At 44.1% G+C, this 16740-nt stretch overlaps 1 protein-coding gene across 1 annotated transcript in view; it reads right to left on the bottom strand.

The window, feature by feature from the left end:
- kdm6a (lysine (K)-specific demethylase 6A) overlaps positions 1-16740 on the bottom strand; it is a 42337-nt gene that overhangs the window by 14514 nt on the left and 11083 nt on the right. Inside the window, exons 6-13 of the mRNA XM_076030779.1 lie at positions 14624-14744; positions 8157-8211; positions 7709-7743; positions 5574-5667; positions 3584-3710; positions 2589-2687; positions 939-1158; positions 21-161 (exon numbers count right to left, since the gene is read on the bottom strand). Coding sequence (XP_075886894.1) covers positions 21-161; positions 939-1158; positions 2589-2687; positions 3584-3710; positions 5574-5667; positions 7709-7743; positions 8157-8211; positions 14624-14744 — 892 coding nt within the window. The remainder of the gene's footprint in view (positions 1-20; positions 162-938; positions 1159-2588; positions 2688-3583; positions 3711-5573; positions 5668-7708; positions 7744-8156; positions 8212-14623; positions 14745-16740) is intronic.

Raw genomic sequence — 16740 nt, 5'->3', positions numbered from 1 at the left:
TTGAATGAGCAGAATCTCACCTGCTGTGACTGTGCAGTGTTCAAGGCTCCCTGCCTGGACGTAAGCTCAGCAGGAATGGGCAGGCTCCATGCTTCCTCAATACTGGGAAGCATTTTACTCTTGCTCTGCAGACCACCTGGCTGCAGGTTACACAACTGCGCCTAGGAGAGATGTCGGGATGCAATCTTTAGTGACCATTTTGGGCTCATACGAGGAAGCCACCGTGGATTTTGGCTTGCATTTTTGGTGCTGCTTGCTTTTTTCCAAATGTTAACAAAGAGTTTTATTACTTAGTAGAAATGTTCAATGCTATTACAGTAGAATTTTGCCACAAAAAGTCAAATATCAATGTGTTCTAAGTAGGGATGTTAACAATTAATCGATTAGCGATTAACTGTCGATTAAGAATTTAATCGATTAAATAAAATTAGTCGCAATCAATTGAACATATTTTACACAGGTAGTTAATATCATATAATTTTAATAGTGTAGTGGCAGAAAATAGCAATTCACCTGTAGATAATGTGATGGTCAAAATATACCCAGAACAAGTTACTTTTAAACAACTTCAAAAAAAAAAAAAAGAAATGTTGAAATTTTTTAAGTCAGAGGATAAATGTTTAGGGTGTTTCTACTGTTCTCTAATGTAAAAATGGGTCTCATTGGACCCTCAATATTATTTAAGGGTTAAATAATGGGTTCCTTACACATTTTTCGTTATGAAATTTAGGTTCTCAGGAATAATTGCCGCTTATCAATTTATCGTTAATCGATCGATAAGGTCAATCAACTAACGACTAATGAATTAATCGTTAGCTATTAAAAATAAAAATTGCAGACGCGTAGCAGTTCGATACCAAACAACACATGAAGACACTTCGCAACATCCCAAAAAATATAAGCGCATCTCGAGAGTTCAGTCGGCGATCCTGCCCTACCTGCAGCAGTTTAATGCGTTGCGCGAGCGCAGCAGTGTTAAGGCAGGCTTTGCTGCGTGTGGCATTGATGTAGCACTTGATGGCGTCGTGGTGCTGGCCACACGACTCGTAGAGAGTGCCCAGGTCCATCCAGGCGGCCGCGTGGCTGTGGTCCAGTTGAACGGCGCAGATGTAGGCCTGCAGCGCGTCCATGGGCTGGTTCTGCTGCTGGTAGAGCACCCTGGGGTCAGAGGAAAGACGCGTCAAGACAAAGCCGTCACATTGAAACCACTGCATTTTTTTGTTTCAATCTTCTTCTTTTTTAGGTGTCCTTCAGGATTATTGTTATACTCCAAACCAGTGGTTCCAAACTAGGGCTGGGAATTGATAAGATTTTATCGATATCGATGCCATTGTCGACTCTGCTTATTGATCCAATTCCTTATCGATTCTAGCAGTTTTTTGAGGGGGGGGAAAGTACTTCTACATGGTCTTCAGCACCAAAAGCAACTATTTAATTTTAATTTTTTTTACAAAATGTCAGCACAAGACATCAACAGATTTCGCTTAAAAAATTATTTAACAGTGTCTGACTCGCATAACATTCATAACAAAAATGAAAATATTGTTGCTTTATAAGTTTCTTGTAAGCTTAAACCAAATGTCAGTCAATGGTTGAACACTCTTTTTCCTCATTAGTCCCCTTTAGAAAAATAGGCATGTATGCCTAGATAACGTACTGAAAATTTGGCAGAGAGTACACAGAATAGAAATCAACAGTTTTGATGCAAGGATATGGGCAGATCTGCTCTTGAATTGAGTAACTGTGACTGTCTCATCATCGCCGTCATCATCTTTTAAAATATATGAAAAGGAAAATATTTCTATGTAGCTGGGCTTAATAATCAAAAAGTGCATGCTGCTTGCAGGGTGACGGTGTGCCAAGTGCAGGATACATTTAGCGTGGATGTTTACCGTCACGACAGAGATCACAGTGGAGCTGGCAGCTGCTGCAGCAGCAACGTTAGCAGCATTAGCACTAGCACGTAGCCTATCGAACACTCCACACTCCTGGAATTTAATTCCATGCTGGGTCGACAGATTGCTTTACATATTTGAGGTATTTGCACCTCTACATGAGACGACAGCGTTGCACTGATTACACACTGAAAGGATCATTAAGAAGAATCGATAACGTTAGGGGTGTACGGTTCCGATGGAATCGACCAATTGGTCGGAACCGGTTCTCTAATCCGACCCCTATTCCAAACTGGTGGAGTCTCAGGAGACACATTTGTCCATGAAGTTGAGACCCAAATTCATTCCACGCTAGCCCACTTTCTATCGTGTCTGGTAAATGAATTATTAAAATCATTGAACTGAATTGTGTGTTCTACAAAGTAAAAGCCCAACATTTTCTCTTTAAATATATACATTTAAAATCTGTTTTTTATAAAAAATAAAATAAAAGATAAGAAAAGAAAAGAAAAAGAAAGAAAAAAAATAGCCCTCCTCGACCCATCAGTTGAGAACTGTTGCTCAAAACTACTACCACTACCAAACTAAACTACCATATTCACTGCTCCCCCAATCAAAAGGCACAAGAAGAGTTCAGCATCCCTGGTATTGTTTCAACCCATATCTGAAGCATTGTAACCATGTGTCTCTTACCCTATGGAGCACCAGGTGTCCGCACTGGCCTCTGACTTGTCAATGGACTGGCGGTAGGAGATGAAGGCATCCTGCACCTTCCCAATACTAGAGTAGCACCTGCAGAGGGACGGGCACACATTCGCACTGGCTGATTAGAGATGCAGACAGGACATAGATAGGTCTCTCCACAGCGAGCAACATGGAAAATGAAATCAATTAGAGCGTTGGTCAGCTTTTCTCAAAGTCCAATGCCAGTAAATTTCCACACTCATCATTCACCGAGTTTCCATCACCACTAGAATTGCGCAAAACCTAAATATCGCAATAAAAAACTGGGAATGCAAACACCTTTTTGTGCCGGTTTTTGTGCTCTCATGCGGTGGTTTTTCAGACGTATCGATATAGAGATACAGTATATATCGCAAGAATGTAATGGAAGCAATTTTTTCGCATTTACTCATCGCCAGACGTGACGTACGTACGGGGTCACGTGACCAGTTCAATTCAAGTGAAAATGGTGCGTTAGGTTTGGGCGGAGGGGGAAACTGAATTTTTTTTTTTTACAAGTCATCAAAGATAAAAACATTTTTTAACAACCATTCTTGACAGCAAAAAAACCTAAACAAACAAAAACAAACGTAATTCTCGTAAATCTCGCGGGATGAGATTTTCTGAAAATTACGTCCCGCGAGAGGAGGTTTTTACGAGAATTGCGGCTTACGCGCTTCACGCCATTCAATGGAACCTCCTGCAAATCGCAATTGAACTTGGTCGAAATTGTAGAATTTTATTTTGTCAAAAACTGTAATGGAAACACACTGATTGTACCAGAAAGTGTGACATGCGGGAAACACAGATTTCAGATTCACATTCAGAGAAATATGGGCTGTAATAACAGCTTTGTTATTTATTTCCCCCCCTAATTCAGCTCTTTATGATGCTGGGTTTGAACAGATCATGATCCTACGTTTTAAGTGGGAGATGGAAAGCTCATATACACATTATAGTCTTACCTGCCAAGGAAGTACCAGGACTGCCCAGAGTTTGGGTCCGCTTCTAGAGACTTCTGCAGACACTGGATGGCATAGCTGTCCTTTGTACCTTTGTCCCCTAACTGCTCCACTGTGTGATGCATCCAGCCTGTTGGGGGGAGAATAATGCTAAGCTTGAGTCTTGGGTGTGTCTTTTTCCTTTAAAAAAGGAGTTCAAAATGATGTTGGGCCAATGATAACTTGCCATGGTCTCCTCACTAAAATTGTTTCCTCATATCCTTGAGAAAGTTAGGCTAAACAAAACAAGCTAGTTTGTTTTTCACATGCAGCCATTTGCAAAAGCCGAACACCTGATTTTAACACAAATCGTTAGCCCAATAGCATAGTTGCCCAAGTCATATTTGAACGTTTTCGGAAAACAGGAAAAACACATTTTTTTTGCAAGCACATTGGTATTTTTTCAGATATCACAATTTGGCCAATAGGCAATTATGCTGTTAGGCTAACGATATAATTCATTGACGTGAAACAGCTCAGGCTAGCGCATGTAGCCTCAGTGGCTGTGTGCGTCAGTATGTAATCTCAGGCCAAACAGCCACTAATGAATATACAGGATTTAGTAAGACGCTTTGTGAAAGTAGTTTGATGCGATTACGCGGCTTGTTGATGTTTTGCATGCAAACATAAATCCAAAGTTACACTATGCAACAAACAGAAAAATGACAGTTCCTCATGAGAAACAAAAACAAGCAAACACACACAACACAACACATGTAAGCCCCATCTATGTAGTACATCAGTGATCCCAATTTATCCAAGATGTACAATTTTTTTTTTTTTTTTAAATCAAGTTTTACTTATAACACAAAGGCAGTCATCAACACTTTTACCAGTTCAACACACTTTTTATATTTATACAGATTAGGAAATACAATGCTAGCTACTTTCTCCACCAACTGAAACCCAACCAAAATCAAATTGATCCAAATGAAGCATTTCTGTTTTAGCACTAGGGATGCAAATTATCGATTAATACATTAGTTAGTTAGTTGATTGACCTTATCGATCGATTAATGATTAATTATTAATCATTAGTTGATTGACCTTATCGATCGATTTCACAATGAAAAATGTGTAAGGAACACATTAACTAACCCTTAAATAATGTTGAGGGTCCAATGTGACCGATATTTACATAAGAGAACAGTAAAAACACCCTAAACATTAATTCTCTGACTTCAAGTTGACTTCGAATGGGTCACATTTCAACTTTTGTTTTTTAAGAGTTGTTTAAAAGTAACTTGTTCTCGGTATATTATGACCATCACAGTATCTACAGGTGAATTACTCATTCCTGACACTACACTGTTCCAATAATATTAACTACCCGTGTAAAAAAATTATCAATTAATTGCGACTAATTTAATTTAATCGATTAAATTCTCAACAAAGAATTGATAATCAATTGATTAACATTACTATTCAGCACTACTCGCTTCGGCTCAACTTGGCTTTCTTTTCCATAACAACTGAACATCAACCCGGCGAGGGAGGCGTCACCAGAGCAAGGCTGCCAGAAGTCCCTTGGCAACATGTTAACTGGACCATATTGGTATTGGTTCCTCTGCTTCACTTGACACATTTTTAATGTCCGCCGGTGGCCGTGAGCTTCCATCAGCTTGGCGACCTGAGAAGACCTCCTTGTTGCGGGTCGCTCAGCCGAGTTCACTCGCACAGAGGCGCCTGCACCTGGTCGAGTCAGCCAGCCATTTCCCTGGTCTACTTCAGCGAAGATAAAAAAAAACGCATGGCCGTCGAGGTCTGAACCAACATATCGGCTCTGCTGAGTCGGCACTACAATAATACCCGGGGTACCAGGTACTACCACCTAATAGACCACCTAATGTGAAGCCGAGTACGTCCTAGTGGAAATGCCCAAATAGTGCCAGACAGTTGAGATGAGAACATTTTCAGGTTGCGCCGGAAAAAAGTGAGGCGGAAGCGTACGTACCAAGTTGTTGCAGTGTGGTGGCCTTCACCGGTGCCGCAAGATTTTCAGTCTGCAGCAAACTTTCATAGGCTTCTTTCGCCGCTCTGTATTTCTTCTGCGAGGAGGACGAGAGGAGGAAGCAGAACGCAGAGAGAGAGAGGAGAGAGAGAGAGAGGGAGAGAGAGAGAGACAGGGGGTTTGTTTAAGGCTGTTTGTGTTTTATGGTTCTATCTGGACGGGCACAGAGAGTTTAGAGGTCCTCGCTCTAGTAATAGCCAGCCAGACCACACACACACACACACACTCTCTCTCCCTCTCTCTCTCTCTCTCTATCTATCTCTCACACAAGCACACAAACAGAGGAGAGGGGGAGGCTGGGCTGTGACAGACTCAGCATGTCCACTAAGCGTGCGAGCACGCGGCATTCTGTCAAAGTATGTCGAGAGCAGCAGCGCGTGCTTTGTATTTTAGGAAACCCGAGCAGCGTCTGCCGTTAGCCCGGTGCTCGCTGCTCGCTTCGCTCAACGGCCCGACTGCCCCTGAATCTCAAACAGTCTGTAGAAGCACAATGCCTTCTAAACAACCCCGAGACTTCTTATTAATCCTAGATGGCTCCCTGGCAGAACACACAATGACACTCGGGAGCACGTAAAAGACTCCCATCAAACTAGGCCCTTGGCCAAGGAGGAAAACACCAAATGGAAATCTTAGAATTGTCTCCACTTCAGACCGGCAGCCAAAAAAAAAAAAAAGATTTTTTAGCCCATCCAGATTGAAACCGGACGGCTCTTCTGTAGTCTGAACAGTCACAAATCGCATCGAATCCGATTTTTTTTGCAAACCAGATTGAAACCACATTCAGGAGGTAGTTTCATCATCCAATCGCATTAGGACGGATGCGTCTCAGTGTGAACGGCTCCAAACACACCAACGGGTTCTGGCCGTCCGTGACGTCACGAGTAGAAACCAGCTGTCCCTGGACAGAGGAGGAAACTCATTGCCTCATCAGTCTGTGGGGAGATACTGCAGCTCCATTCAAGCCAGGCTCCTGGGCCTGTAGCGCAACAAGTGCCGCTGTCGCAATTACACGACGTCACACACTACACAACGCCTCTGCTCTGACGTTGCAACGGCGACCTGTCAGACGGGTCAATAGTGTGGCCCAGTCTGAACAGAGCCACATCCCACTTGGACACTTGCTAAAAAGCAGAGTGAACAGTCAGCCCTGAAAATCAGATTTGAGAAGGAATCTGATTTGGATCCGATTTGAATCCGATTCGCCTGCAGTCTGAACGCGGCCCAATATCAATTCCTATTGCACACATCTCCATGCGCAGAGACACGACTCGTGTTTTGCTGGCGCTAAATCAATAGCTGACATCAAGAGTCATAAAGTTAGAAAACTCCCTCCAGGCGATAATAAACTACAACCCTGTGGTGGGATAATAATCAATGCACTGTCCACATATTTGTAGATTCTTAAAAAAGCCATCCTACTAGGCCCAATTCACCATCAATAATACTTGGGAGTCGTCTTGACCTTTTGCCTCCCGCACAACCCCGCCTCCCCCTCCGCCAACTCGACCACACGTTATCAGCCCACGTCATTAGAGTCGAGGCGCTCGATAAAGACGACTTGAGGCTAACTTTGAAAATAGCCAGTGGTGGCGGAGCAGTGTGGGAAAAACCTGGCGAGGGATTTTAACGACGCACTTCCGCGGTGGAGATGAGGAGCCGTTGAGAGGACGACGCGGTCGGAGACACCGCCGCGATGACCGTCAGCCTGGACGGTTCACCCAAACAGACCGACGGGAAGCCTTCTGACCGTTTGACCACATCGTCTGAACTGACGCTCATCCAAACGTAGAAATCCAACGCGACTACGGTAGTTCATCAGCCGCTGGAAAAACAAGTCAGTGGCAGCCGCGGGCTGCGCTACCAAGGGTCCATCATGGCTGTAGTGGATGTGCATTAAGGGCAAGGTGAAGCGGATTAGCGCTTATTCCAAGTATCTTCAGTGAAAGCGAATCCTTAAAAACAAAACGTCCAACTGACAAAAGAGACATTTAGCCAGAAGTAGAAATCACACAAGGGCTAAACAGACAGGTGTGTTGGGCAACTCCCGTTAGGAAAAAATAAGAAAACAGACCGCTTACCTGGATTTCATACAAATGGGCGATGTGGAACTGAACTGTGGAGAAACGCAGAGAACAGAGAGGTAAGTGGATGGCTCGTAGTTTCATTTTAAAACGCGCTCATCGGCCGGACGATCGCAAATTGCACAGAGCACATGGAGTAAACCCGGAGCGTACGCGCCGGAAGAAAACCCCAATACGTAAGTGTGTCAGTGAGAGCGTGTGCGAGTGTGCGCGTGAGACAGGCTTTCGAGCAAATCTAGTTCTGCTCCTCCGTGTGCTGTCTCCTAGGCAACCACCGGTCTCGGGCAGAGTCGGCAGGGAAAAACGGCAGCGAGAGGAAGAAGAAGAAGAAAAAAAAAATCCGCTCTGAAGAAATATTCTCGGTGCCCTTTTTAATGAGGCGTCGGTGGCCGCCCGAACGCACGCCGATAACGCGGAGCGAGGACAAGGGCGCGGGTTCACTTACTCTCAGCTTTGGACAAAGTGCAGAGACTGGGATCGATCAAAGCCAACTGGAAATGCTGCAGAGGGGAGAGAGAGAGAAGAGAAGAGAAGACACAATTTACTCCAAATGCAGTAAAATTGATTGCGAGACACCAACAGACACCGATTGATTCCGGCTGGTACCGATTTCCTACAAATGCTCGGTTCAGGCCACTCCGCAGTTGCAGACAAATTTCTTCGACCTACTATCGTATGTCGACGATGGTCACACGATGGTGCGATCTACAGGGGATAACCTCGACGAGACAAAGCACCCACTTATCAATCCCACTCAGAGCCTCGAGTCCCGGCCGATACTAACGCGAGACACTGGCGGCTAATAATAAACGTGGTGGCATCCAGTTCTAATAATAGAGCGACGAGGAGCGCGCCGCTCGGGAGAAAGCCGCCGAGGCGTGGCAGTCGAGGACCGACCCACCTAGAGCCTGGGCATCAGCCAATGGATCAGCAGCGCCGCCGCACAAGTCGAGCTGACCCGAGTCACCTGAACTCCTCGCGACCCCGGTAGTTTTTTCGACTGCGGACGGGCTCTGACCTCACGAGTTTAAGTTTAAGCTTAAGTTTAAGCTCAAGGAGGCCGTTCAAAGGGACGACAGGTGAAGTGAAAAGACAGGTTTCCTCTCCCGGGCGCAGGTGGGCGCACCTAAAGTTGCTTCAGGTCATCTTTTGAAAACTGTACCCGTTGGTATGGATCTATTCCTCCTTTATTAAGGCCGGAGAAATCTTTATAGACGCGCAGCCCCTCACATTTTCTTAAGGGAGTCAAAGGAACAAGCAGCGCCCCGCCAGCCCCATCACAAGGTGAGAGAACAGAGTGTACCGCCGGTGTGGCCGTACGTACTCCACCAGCTGTGGCCGACCTCACCAGACAATAGGAAGCGTCAGAAAAAAAAAAAAAAAAGAGAGAGAGAGCGAGAGGGGGAGAACACCGGTAACTGACACTTCCCAGGCTGCGGCTGAGAGGGAAAAGCCTTCCCGCTAGCACGCAACGTCAATTAGCAATGAGGAAGCTTTGCGCCGTCCGTCCGCACGTGATGTCCACGGCAGACAGATCGTAAAAAACCCAGACCTGTCCAGTTAGGTCCTTTTTTTTCTCCATGCTCCCCCCCCCCCCCAAGTCTCAGTAGTCCTGGCAGTGTTTAACATTAGCATTTGGAAGAAAAAAAATATATAAGGCACACAGAGGGACATCGCCTCAGTCATCACATTTAAAAAACAAATTAAAAAAAAGAAGAAAAAAGGCAGTTTTGCCAAATCCCAGCCAGAGACGAGAGTCAAAGATACAAAGCTTTACCCAAACCGCTGGTACATCAGTCCACCCGCAGCACAGCGGCAGCTGCCTCTCTCCTTCAAGCCGGGAAGATCCCTTCCTCTCGCTCCCCCGATGCCCTTCCTCCTCCTTCACACCTCCTCCACCGACAGGCGGCTAATGCGGCGGCACCGTCAGCTTCCCACCTCCCTCCCCATGTCTAGTCTCCCTCGCTCTCAGTCTGTCCGTCTGTCTGTGTCTGTCTGTTCGCTATCGCCCCCCCCACCCCTCCTCGTGTCACTGATTACTATTCAGCAGACGCTGCAGCAGAGGGTGCAGAGGAGACACACAATACCTCCGAGGTGGATCAGGCGGCTCGCGCCGGCTAACACACACACACACACACACACACACACACACACACACACACACACACACACACACACACACACACACACACACACACACACACACACACACACACACACACACACACACACACACACACACACACACACACCTTCATCCACTCTCCACTCACCAGTTGCAAGTAGGTCTCTTCATCATCCTCCGCTCCAACCGTCAAAAAGAGGAGCTTAAAAAAAGAGGAGAAATCTCGCCTTCCCGCGCCTCCTTCCTCATCGCCTCGTCAGGTCCCCCCCCTCGCCCCCCCCCCTCCTCCTCTCTCTCTCTCTCTCTCTCTCTCTCTCTCGATTCGCGGCTCGTTTTCTCTCCCGAACCTTTATTGGAGCTCTGTCCCACTAAACGTTCAGCTGCCGCTCCCTGTAGATAACTGGGGCAGTCATGCATGTGCAGCTGGCAAAGAGCCAGGACGAGGAGGAGGGGCGGGGGGGGGGGGGGGGGGGTGCCAGCGAGACAGAGAAGGGAGCGCAGGACGCCGCGCGGCTCACTCAGCTCAGCGCTACGGCGCCGGGAGTTTCGAGACACGTGCTCCACCATACAGATGGGACTGCGATAAAGAACATAGGTGGGCGCCGGAGTCCCGTTAAACGGACACTACTGGATGTGAAACTCGGCAGTCAATGGGCACAGTGAATAAATCATCAAACTTGTGCAATAACCTAACCACAAAATTCTTCTCTTATCTAAAGAACAGACATAGCCGTATCGGTTCCATTACAATTTTTCCCAAAATAAAAGCGACATTTCTACAATTACGACAAAGTGCAATTGCGTTTTGCAGGCGTTTCCACTGAATGGTGCGAAGCGCATAAGCAGTAATTCCCATAAAATCTGACATGAATTACGTTTGCTTTTGTTTGCTTACGTTTGTTTGCTGTCGAGAACGGTCGTTTTATATTTTTCCCCTTTGACTACAGGGATGTCCCGATCACATTTTTTGGGGTCTCGAATCCGATCCCGATTTTTTTTTTAATGAGCAATTGCCGATCCCAATTTTCCCCCCGACCCGATCTTTTTTTTTCGCACCATTGGATTCAGACTTTTCTCTCGGTGCGTTGCAAAATAAATTGGATCGTTTCCTTCAACGATCAATCCGTGCTTTGCTTTCCCTCGCCGTTTTGTTTACTTTACAGATCGAAGAACGCAGTGAGCATTGGGAGCTTGGTGATGACTTCGCTCTTTGCTCGGTAAATACAATGCAGACTTTGTGAAGACGCTTCACTGAATCAGCAACTCCAGTTACAGTGAACCACTGATACAAAATAAACTTGCAAACAATGTAGCAGCTCACGCCTGAGAAAACGTACTAAATCGGTACGCCGATCCGATCACATCCCCGACTCGTAAAATACATTCCGTCTCCTCCTCCGCCCAAACATAACACACCGTTCTGACTTGGAAGTGAACTGGTCACGTGACCCCGTACGCCAACGTCTGCTGACGTGTACTTGCGACAAAAGTGTTTCCGACACTTCTTCTGACACTTTGGCGATATACCTCTATCAATACGTCTGAAAGACCACCTCAGGAGAGCCTAAAAACCTTTTAACGCTATTTGAGAGTTTTTTTTTTTCCGAAGCTTAGATGTTTCCATTACCAGTTTTTTGGATTGAAATATTTTCGGTTTTGCGCAATTCTATGGGTAATGGAAACGCAGCTAAGAATTCTAGTCATGTTTAGTCTTCAAAAAGCAAGTGAATGAGCGAGTGGTACCATTTCTGATGGCAGGCTAACGGGAAACCGCTAAATTTCGCTACCCTAGCGCCAGCGAAGTTAGCTAAACAAGAGGACTGGATTAAAACGTTTTGAAACGGCCTCCAGTAAAGAGCTCACTGGTTAACTTGGGAATGAGATCCTACGTCTAACCCCTTTAATAAGCACAATACAGCTGAACAACTGAACGCCTGAAGTGAATTATATGCCAAGATCACAGGACAACCAATTAAGAATTTCCAGACTGGGGTAACCGAAACACAAGTGACGTTTACTGCTAGCAAGACAACCAATCTTATTTGATTCACCTATAGAGGGTTATGACGTGTGAGTTAGGTTTATGGCTAGTTAATTGCTAGCGACAGCTGGTGGATGATGGAAGTGGGGAGCGACATGCAGCCAAGAGCCTGAACAGCAGCAGCAAAGACTGAAAACTGAAGCGTCCCACAGGTCAACGTGTCGCGGATATCAAATTAATCTTATCAGTTTGTTTAAAAGATTGATGTTGAATCATTCATAAAACCAACACTGAAGGAGATATGAATCAGAGGCACAATGCAAAGCTTATCAGGGCAAACCACACACATCGTTTGCTTGGTACACAAAATGCAATGTTAAAAGCTGAACTCGTGCACGCTAGAAAATGGGTTTTTAACCTGCAGAATGTGTGAAATATTCAACCAGCTGACTCACCAACTGGCATTAATGGAGCACGCTGCCACTAAGAGACATGGATGTTTATTGAAATCGAGAAAAATTCGCATTTCCTTTTGAAATCTGGGCTTCTTGGGAGGATAATGGCAGAGACCGTCCGTCTCTTCATGGGCGAAGAGTAGAAAATTCACACCGACTAGAATGCACTGCACTTGCTGCCTCCCAAAACCACTCCCACAGCCTTCCAGCCAGAGCATCACAAGTACTGTATGCACTATTGTAGCATAGAGTTTATAGTGGAGTATACTCTTGTAATTTACAATTGTACACAATTAAAACTGACTCCCGTATAAGCTTGAAATTCATCTTGAGACTGGGTTTCAGTCTCACAGTTCGGAGCAAACAAAGTGGAATTGATTTAGATTTTCATCGCTCTCTATTCTCATCCACAGGCCTTAAAAATGAGAAATTTTCTCATTATAGTAATCAAGAGAGCTAAGGCCAGGGAAGACTGGGGGAAGAAAAACCACATTCACTGGGCAAAAAATAAATCTATTTGCAAAATCCTTCCGAGTGTAGCCACTGTTCTATTGCACCTTAGCAACGGTAACTATGGGTGGAGAAGCCTGTTCGGGCTTTCGGCACGAGCAGCGTGTTTACTGGACAAGCATTTCTGACAGCTGATTCAGAGACTGTTTTGAGGAAGTTGCTGGACTTGTAGTTTTCCCAATGCACACGGGGTGAGAAATCATAAATGGGGAAAACGTGGAAGAAGTGGGTCGTGATTCCGTTCAAACGCGGTTTTAAAAGAAAGGTCGTCTTTGAGATTTTTCAAACTTCATATTCTAGTGGGTGCAAAGGCTTGATCGGTGCAGGAACACTGATCTAGGACGGGTGGAGTCGTCCAATGCCCTTTAAAATAAGCTGCTGCATGGAGTGAGTTAATTACAACCGTGCTCGTTAGTCAGTCACACAGCTGCACCCCAATGGTCGAGCGCTCAGTCCACTATTTTTACGACGTACACCAACAAGGACAGCAGAAGGCAAACTCTGCCAACAACACCTTTATCTAATCTTTAAAAACAACAACAACAACAGCAGCAGCACAAGTCCTTAAAGTGGCTTCAATTCAAATTGCAATCTCGATTCTGCAACGATGCAATTTCATTTGGGACATCGTTTGCATGAAAACAAGCACTTAACCAGACTGAGTCACATCTGGTTCATGGTCAATGTGCCACTTTCTCGTCACTTTATTATTGGTCACTGCACCTGCAACACCGTTACTTTGTCATGTGGCATTTTTTTTTTTTTCTGAAGTGTCCCATTTAATTTCTTTTATAACCTCATATTGTCTTTCCTGGCACTGCAGTGACCCCAGTGGGGAACAACAGAGCATTTAACACCTGATCTCGTACCGGTAACAGGAATCTCATTCTGGTTTTTGAAATTCTAATGACACAGTGGAGGTGAGAATGGCAACATGCATGCAGTATTTGCTCCAATAGCAGCGTGGCAGGGCAACCACCGCAAATCTGTAGAATCACCTCAAATGTCACCCCAGAGTGGAGTAGCATGAAGGATGTTGTGGCGTTGTCATGGTCAACTGCCAAACGTTACATTTTGTTAACAACAGTAGACTTAAAGAGGCATACCTACGTCTCATGTTACACACATGATGAAAAATACTTAAAAATAATAAAATAACATAATAATTTGTGCGAGAGAAGACGAGAAGCAGAAGCTCCATTATATTTTTTGTTACGTTTCTTTTTTACACGTAAACTCACTAAATATGTATTTAGCGAAATGAAATCATGAAAGAATTGTTTCTCTATTCAAACCCCCCCAAAAAATGGATTCCCCTTTTAATCCAAAATTGTGCAGCCATACCTTGCAAGTTCAATTTATGTATTGATATCAGGGCTGCACAAATGATTTTATACCAGTCGCACAGTTTCTTCCGCTTCGCAAACGGTGGATCCTGGGGCGTTATTGTTAAGGCTAGCTGAGAGACGCTGTGCCTCAAGCAGGTCCTGGGTCTTCCTGGGTTCCGCAAGTGGGACGTGAACTAAACAACGACTAAGCACTGTCCCAGAGTGCGCCCTCCTTGCCCGTGTACACAGGCAGTTGGTCAAAGGAAGAAAGAATTTTGTTGTGGATTGCTGCCCCCAGTGCACCACTGTACTGTGCAAAGGGACTCGTCTTGGTTTGGTCCAGAGTACTGTAAATGTTGTCACTCTAATAAGCCTGTGACATAAGTATCTTGCTCGCCATTAAAATAAATAATTTAAATAAAATAGAAATCTGTATTTTCTTTTGGGCCAAAATCATGCAACTCTTATTTTATTTATTGCGTTATTTACCTGAAACATTAAACTCGGGCTTACCTTTAGGCTTGACTCATAGTCTGTATTAACCTTGAACATGAGTGCCAGTCTCAGATGGATCTCTTTAGCTCTTGAGAAACTGGGATCAATATAAAGCACCTCCTGGAATGCTTTGATCGCCCTGTTAAAAGCAAAAAACAAAACAAAACAATGCTATATTAAAAATGGAAGACATACACAAGTATTAGGAAAGTATTCAGGAAAAAAATATAAGAAACAACTTTTGTTTGTTTGTTTGCTTTTTGCTGTAAAGGAAGGTTTGCATGTACTCTTGGTGAGAATAATGTTAAGGTTCAAGCAAAGACAATCATTTACAATAATATTAATTAGTGTTTCCATAAAACATTTTAATATGCATGACAAAGAATATACTACATACATATGTTCATATGCATTACTTAAAAATAAAAGCTTCTTTAAAATTGCTGTATGATGTAAGTGGGTTATATTTTCTAAATACTAATTACAAATGTGTGGTAGGTTTGCGTCTTCCGGAAGCCACATGGTTTGTCATTTTTACAGCAAAATCTTTGAGCAAAAGTTAGCTTAACCTTCACTTGACAATTTTTAGAAACAAACTGTGAAAACTGTGAACAAAAATTGTTTGCATTGAATTAAATCTGGTGCCGTCACACTGCTAAAAACAAGGGCCGGGTTTCCCAGGCCTGACCATTCTTAATGATTTGAGAAGGCTCTTGAGAAGGGTTCAGCTGAGAAAGGACTGTAAAGAGATTCCCAGATGACTTCTTCAGACTCTTCTTATGTCTTATGTTAAGGCTGCGAGAGCTGTTAACCACCGAAGTCATGAAACCAAATCTCTGGATGCCAGACAAATAGAAATGCGCAGATAAAGTGGTGGGCGATCCATTTGTCTGGCATAGATTTATTCAAAAAGAAGAAAGAGCTTTCGAAAGGAGGGACATCAAGAGCGGGCATAAGAAGGGTGTCAAGAAGTCATGGAGGAAACGCTTACATCTTAGCGGTCCTTCTTAGTGAAACCTTCTTACCAGGCTCAATGAATTCTTAAGAAAGGACAACCAAACCCTAACCACGTGACAAACAACCCTGTGAGCTTCCATGTCCAGTGCGAATCAGGCGTAAGAACTCAAACTGATCTGGAAATTGTGGCCGAGGTCTGCCGAGTAGGAACGTAGTGGCTTTGGACCAAACTGGAAAAACTGGATCGGTTGACTGGGTCTAGGTTTAGAACTGCATACTCTCTTCCAAAACCTCAGTATAAGCCTCTCCGTAAACTGACAAATTAAAAAAAATATATCCCTAGACTGAAGGAAGTAATTCAGCACTACTTGTGTTCTTTATTTTGTTACCGTCTAGTGACAATACTGAAATTCAGTAAACACATTTTACCAAGACAGACAACCCTCTCCCTCTCCCATCTTTTGTCTTTACCCATGTTAAGCCATTTTCTCCCTTATAATCGGTAGCCTAACAGCATAGTTGCCCAAGTTATATTTTAACTTTTTCGGAAAACAAGAAAAAAACATTTTTTTTAGCAAGTACATTGGTTAAGTTAGATATCACAATTTGGCCAAAAAAATGGGTTAGGCAATTAAGCTATTAGGCTAACCATATGAATAAAAGTGGTGTTTCGTAATGTCGACTTCTGCCGAAGAACAGGTTATTATTCCCATTTGCTTGTAGAGATTTCATTAAATTTATTTTAAACCTGGCTTTGTTTTTTTCCCAGTAAATCTGCAACTTATTGCTTTCTCAAAAAGTGACCCAAAACCAATTATTATAATTTGACTTTACAGTTTGACCTTTAACAAGGTATTATTTACAACTTTATTTGAAACTTGACATTTTGTACTTTAACGGTTCATTACATTCAAACTTCATTTCCAATCAGTGCACGTGCCTGGTTGCAGTTTTTTTGTTTTGAATCGATCCGACCTAAGAGGACGATACAATTAATGGTATGCATTCATTTGGGTCTTTTCAACTTTCTAGGAACCACTCTTACTCACAGGTGTTCACAGACGTGGAAGGGGGGGGGAAACACCAGGTGGCTATGAGATCTATTCAGTGTACAGCGAATACTACAATGGCAAAGGCATGTCGGCATGAAGCCCTTCTTCAGCGCTGTGCTCGCTACC

The sequence above is a fragment of the Nelusetta ayraudi genome, unplaced genomic scaffold (assembly GCF_046127955.1).
Source record: "Nelusetta ayraudi isolate G7.1 ecotype Tasmania unplaced genomic scaffold, CSIRO-AGI_Nayr_v1 ptg000031l, whole genome shotgun sequence".
NCBI classification, from domain to species: Eukaryota; Metazoa; Chordata; class Actinopteri; order Tetraodontiformes; family Monacanthidae; genus Nelusetta; species Nelusetta ayraudi.
The sequence above is the reverse complement of the archived record's forward strand: the minus strand, read 5'-3'. Positions and strand labels throughout refer to the sequence as shown.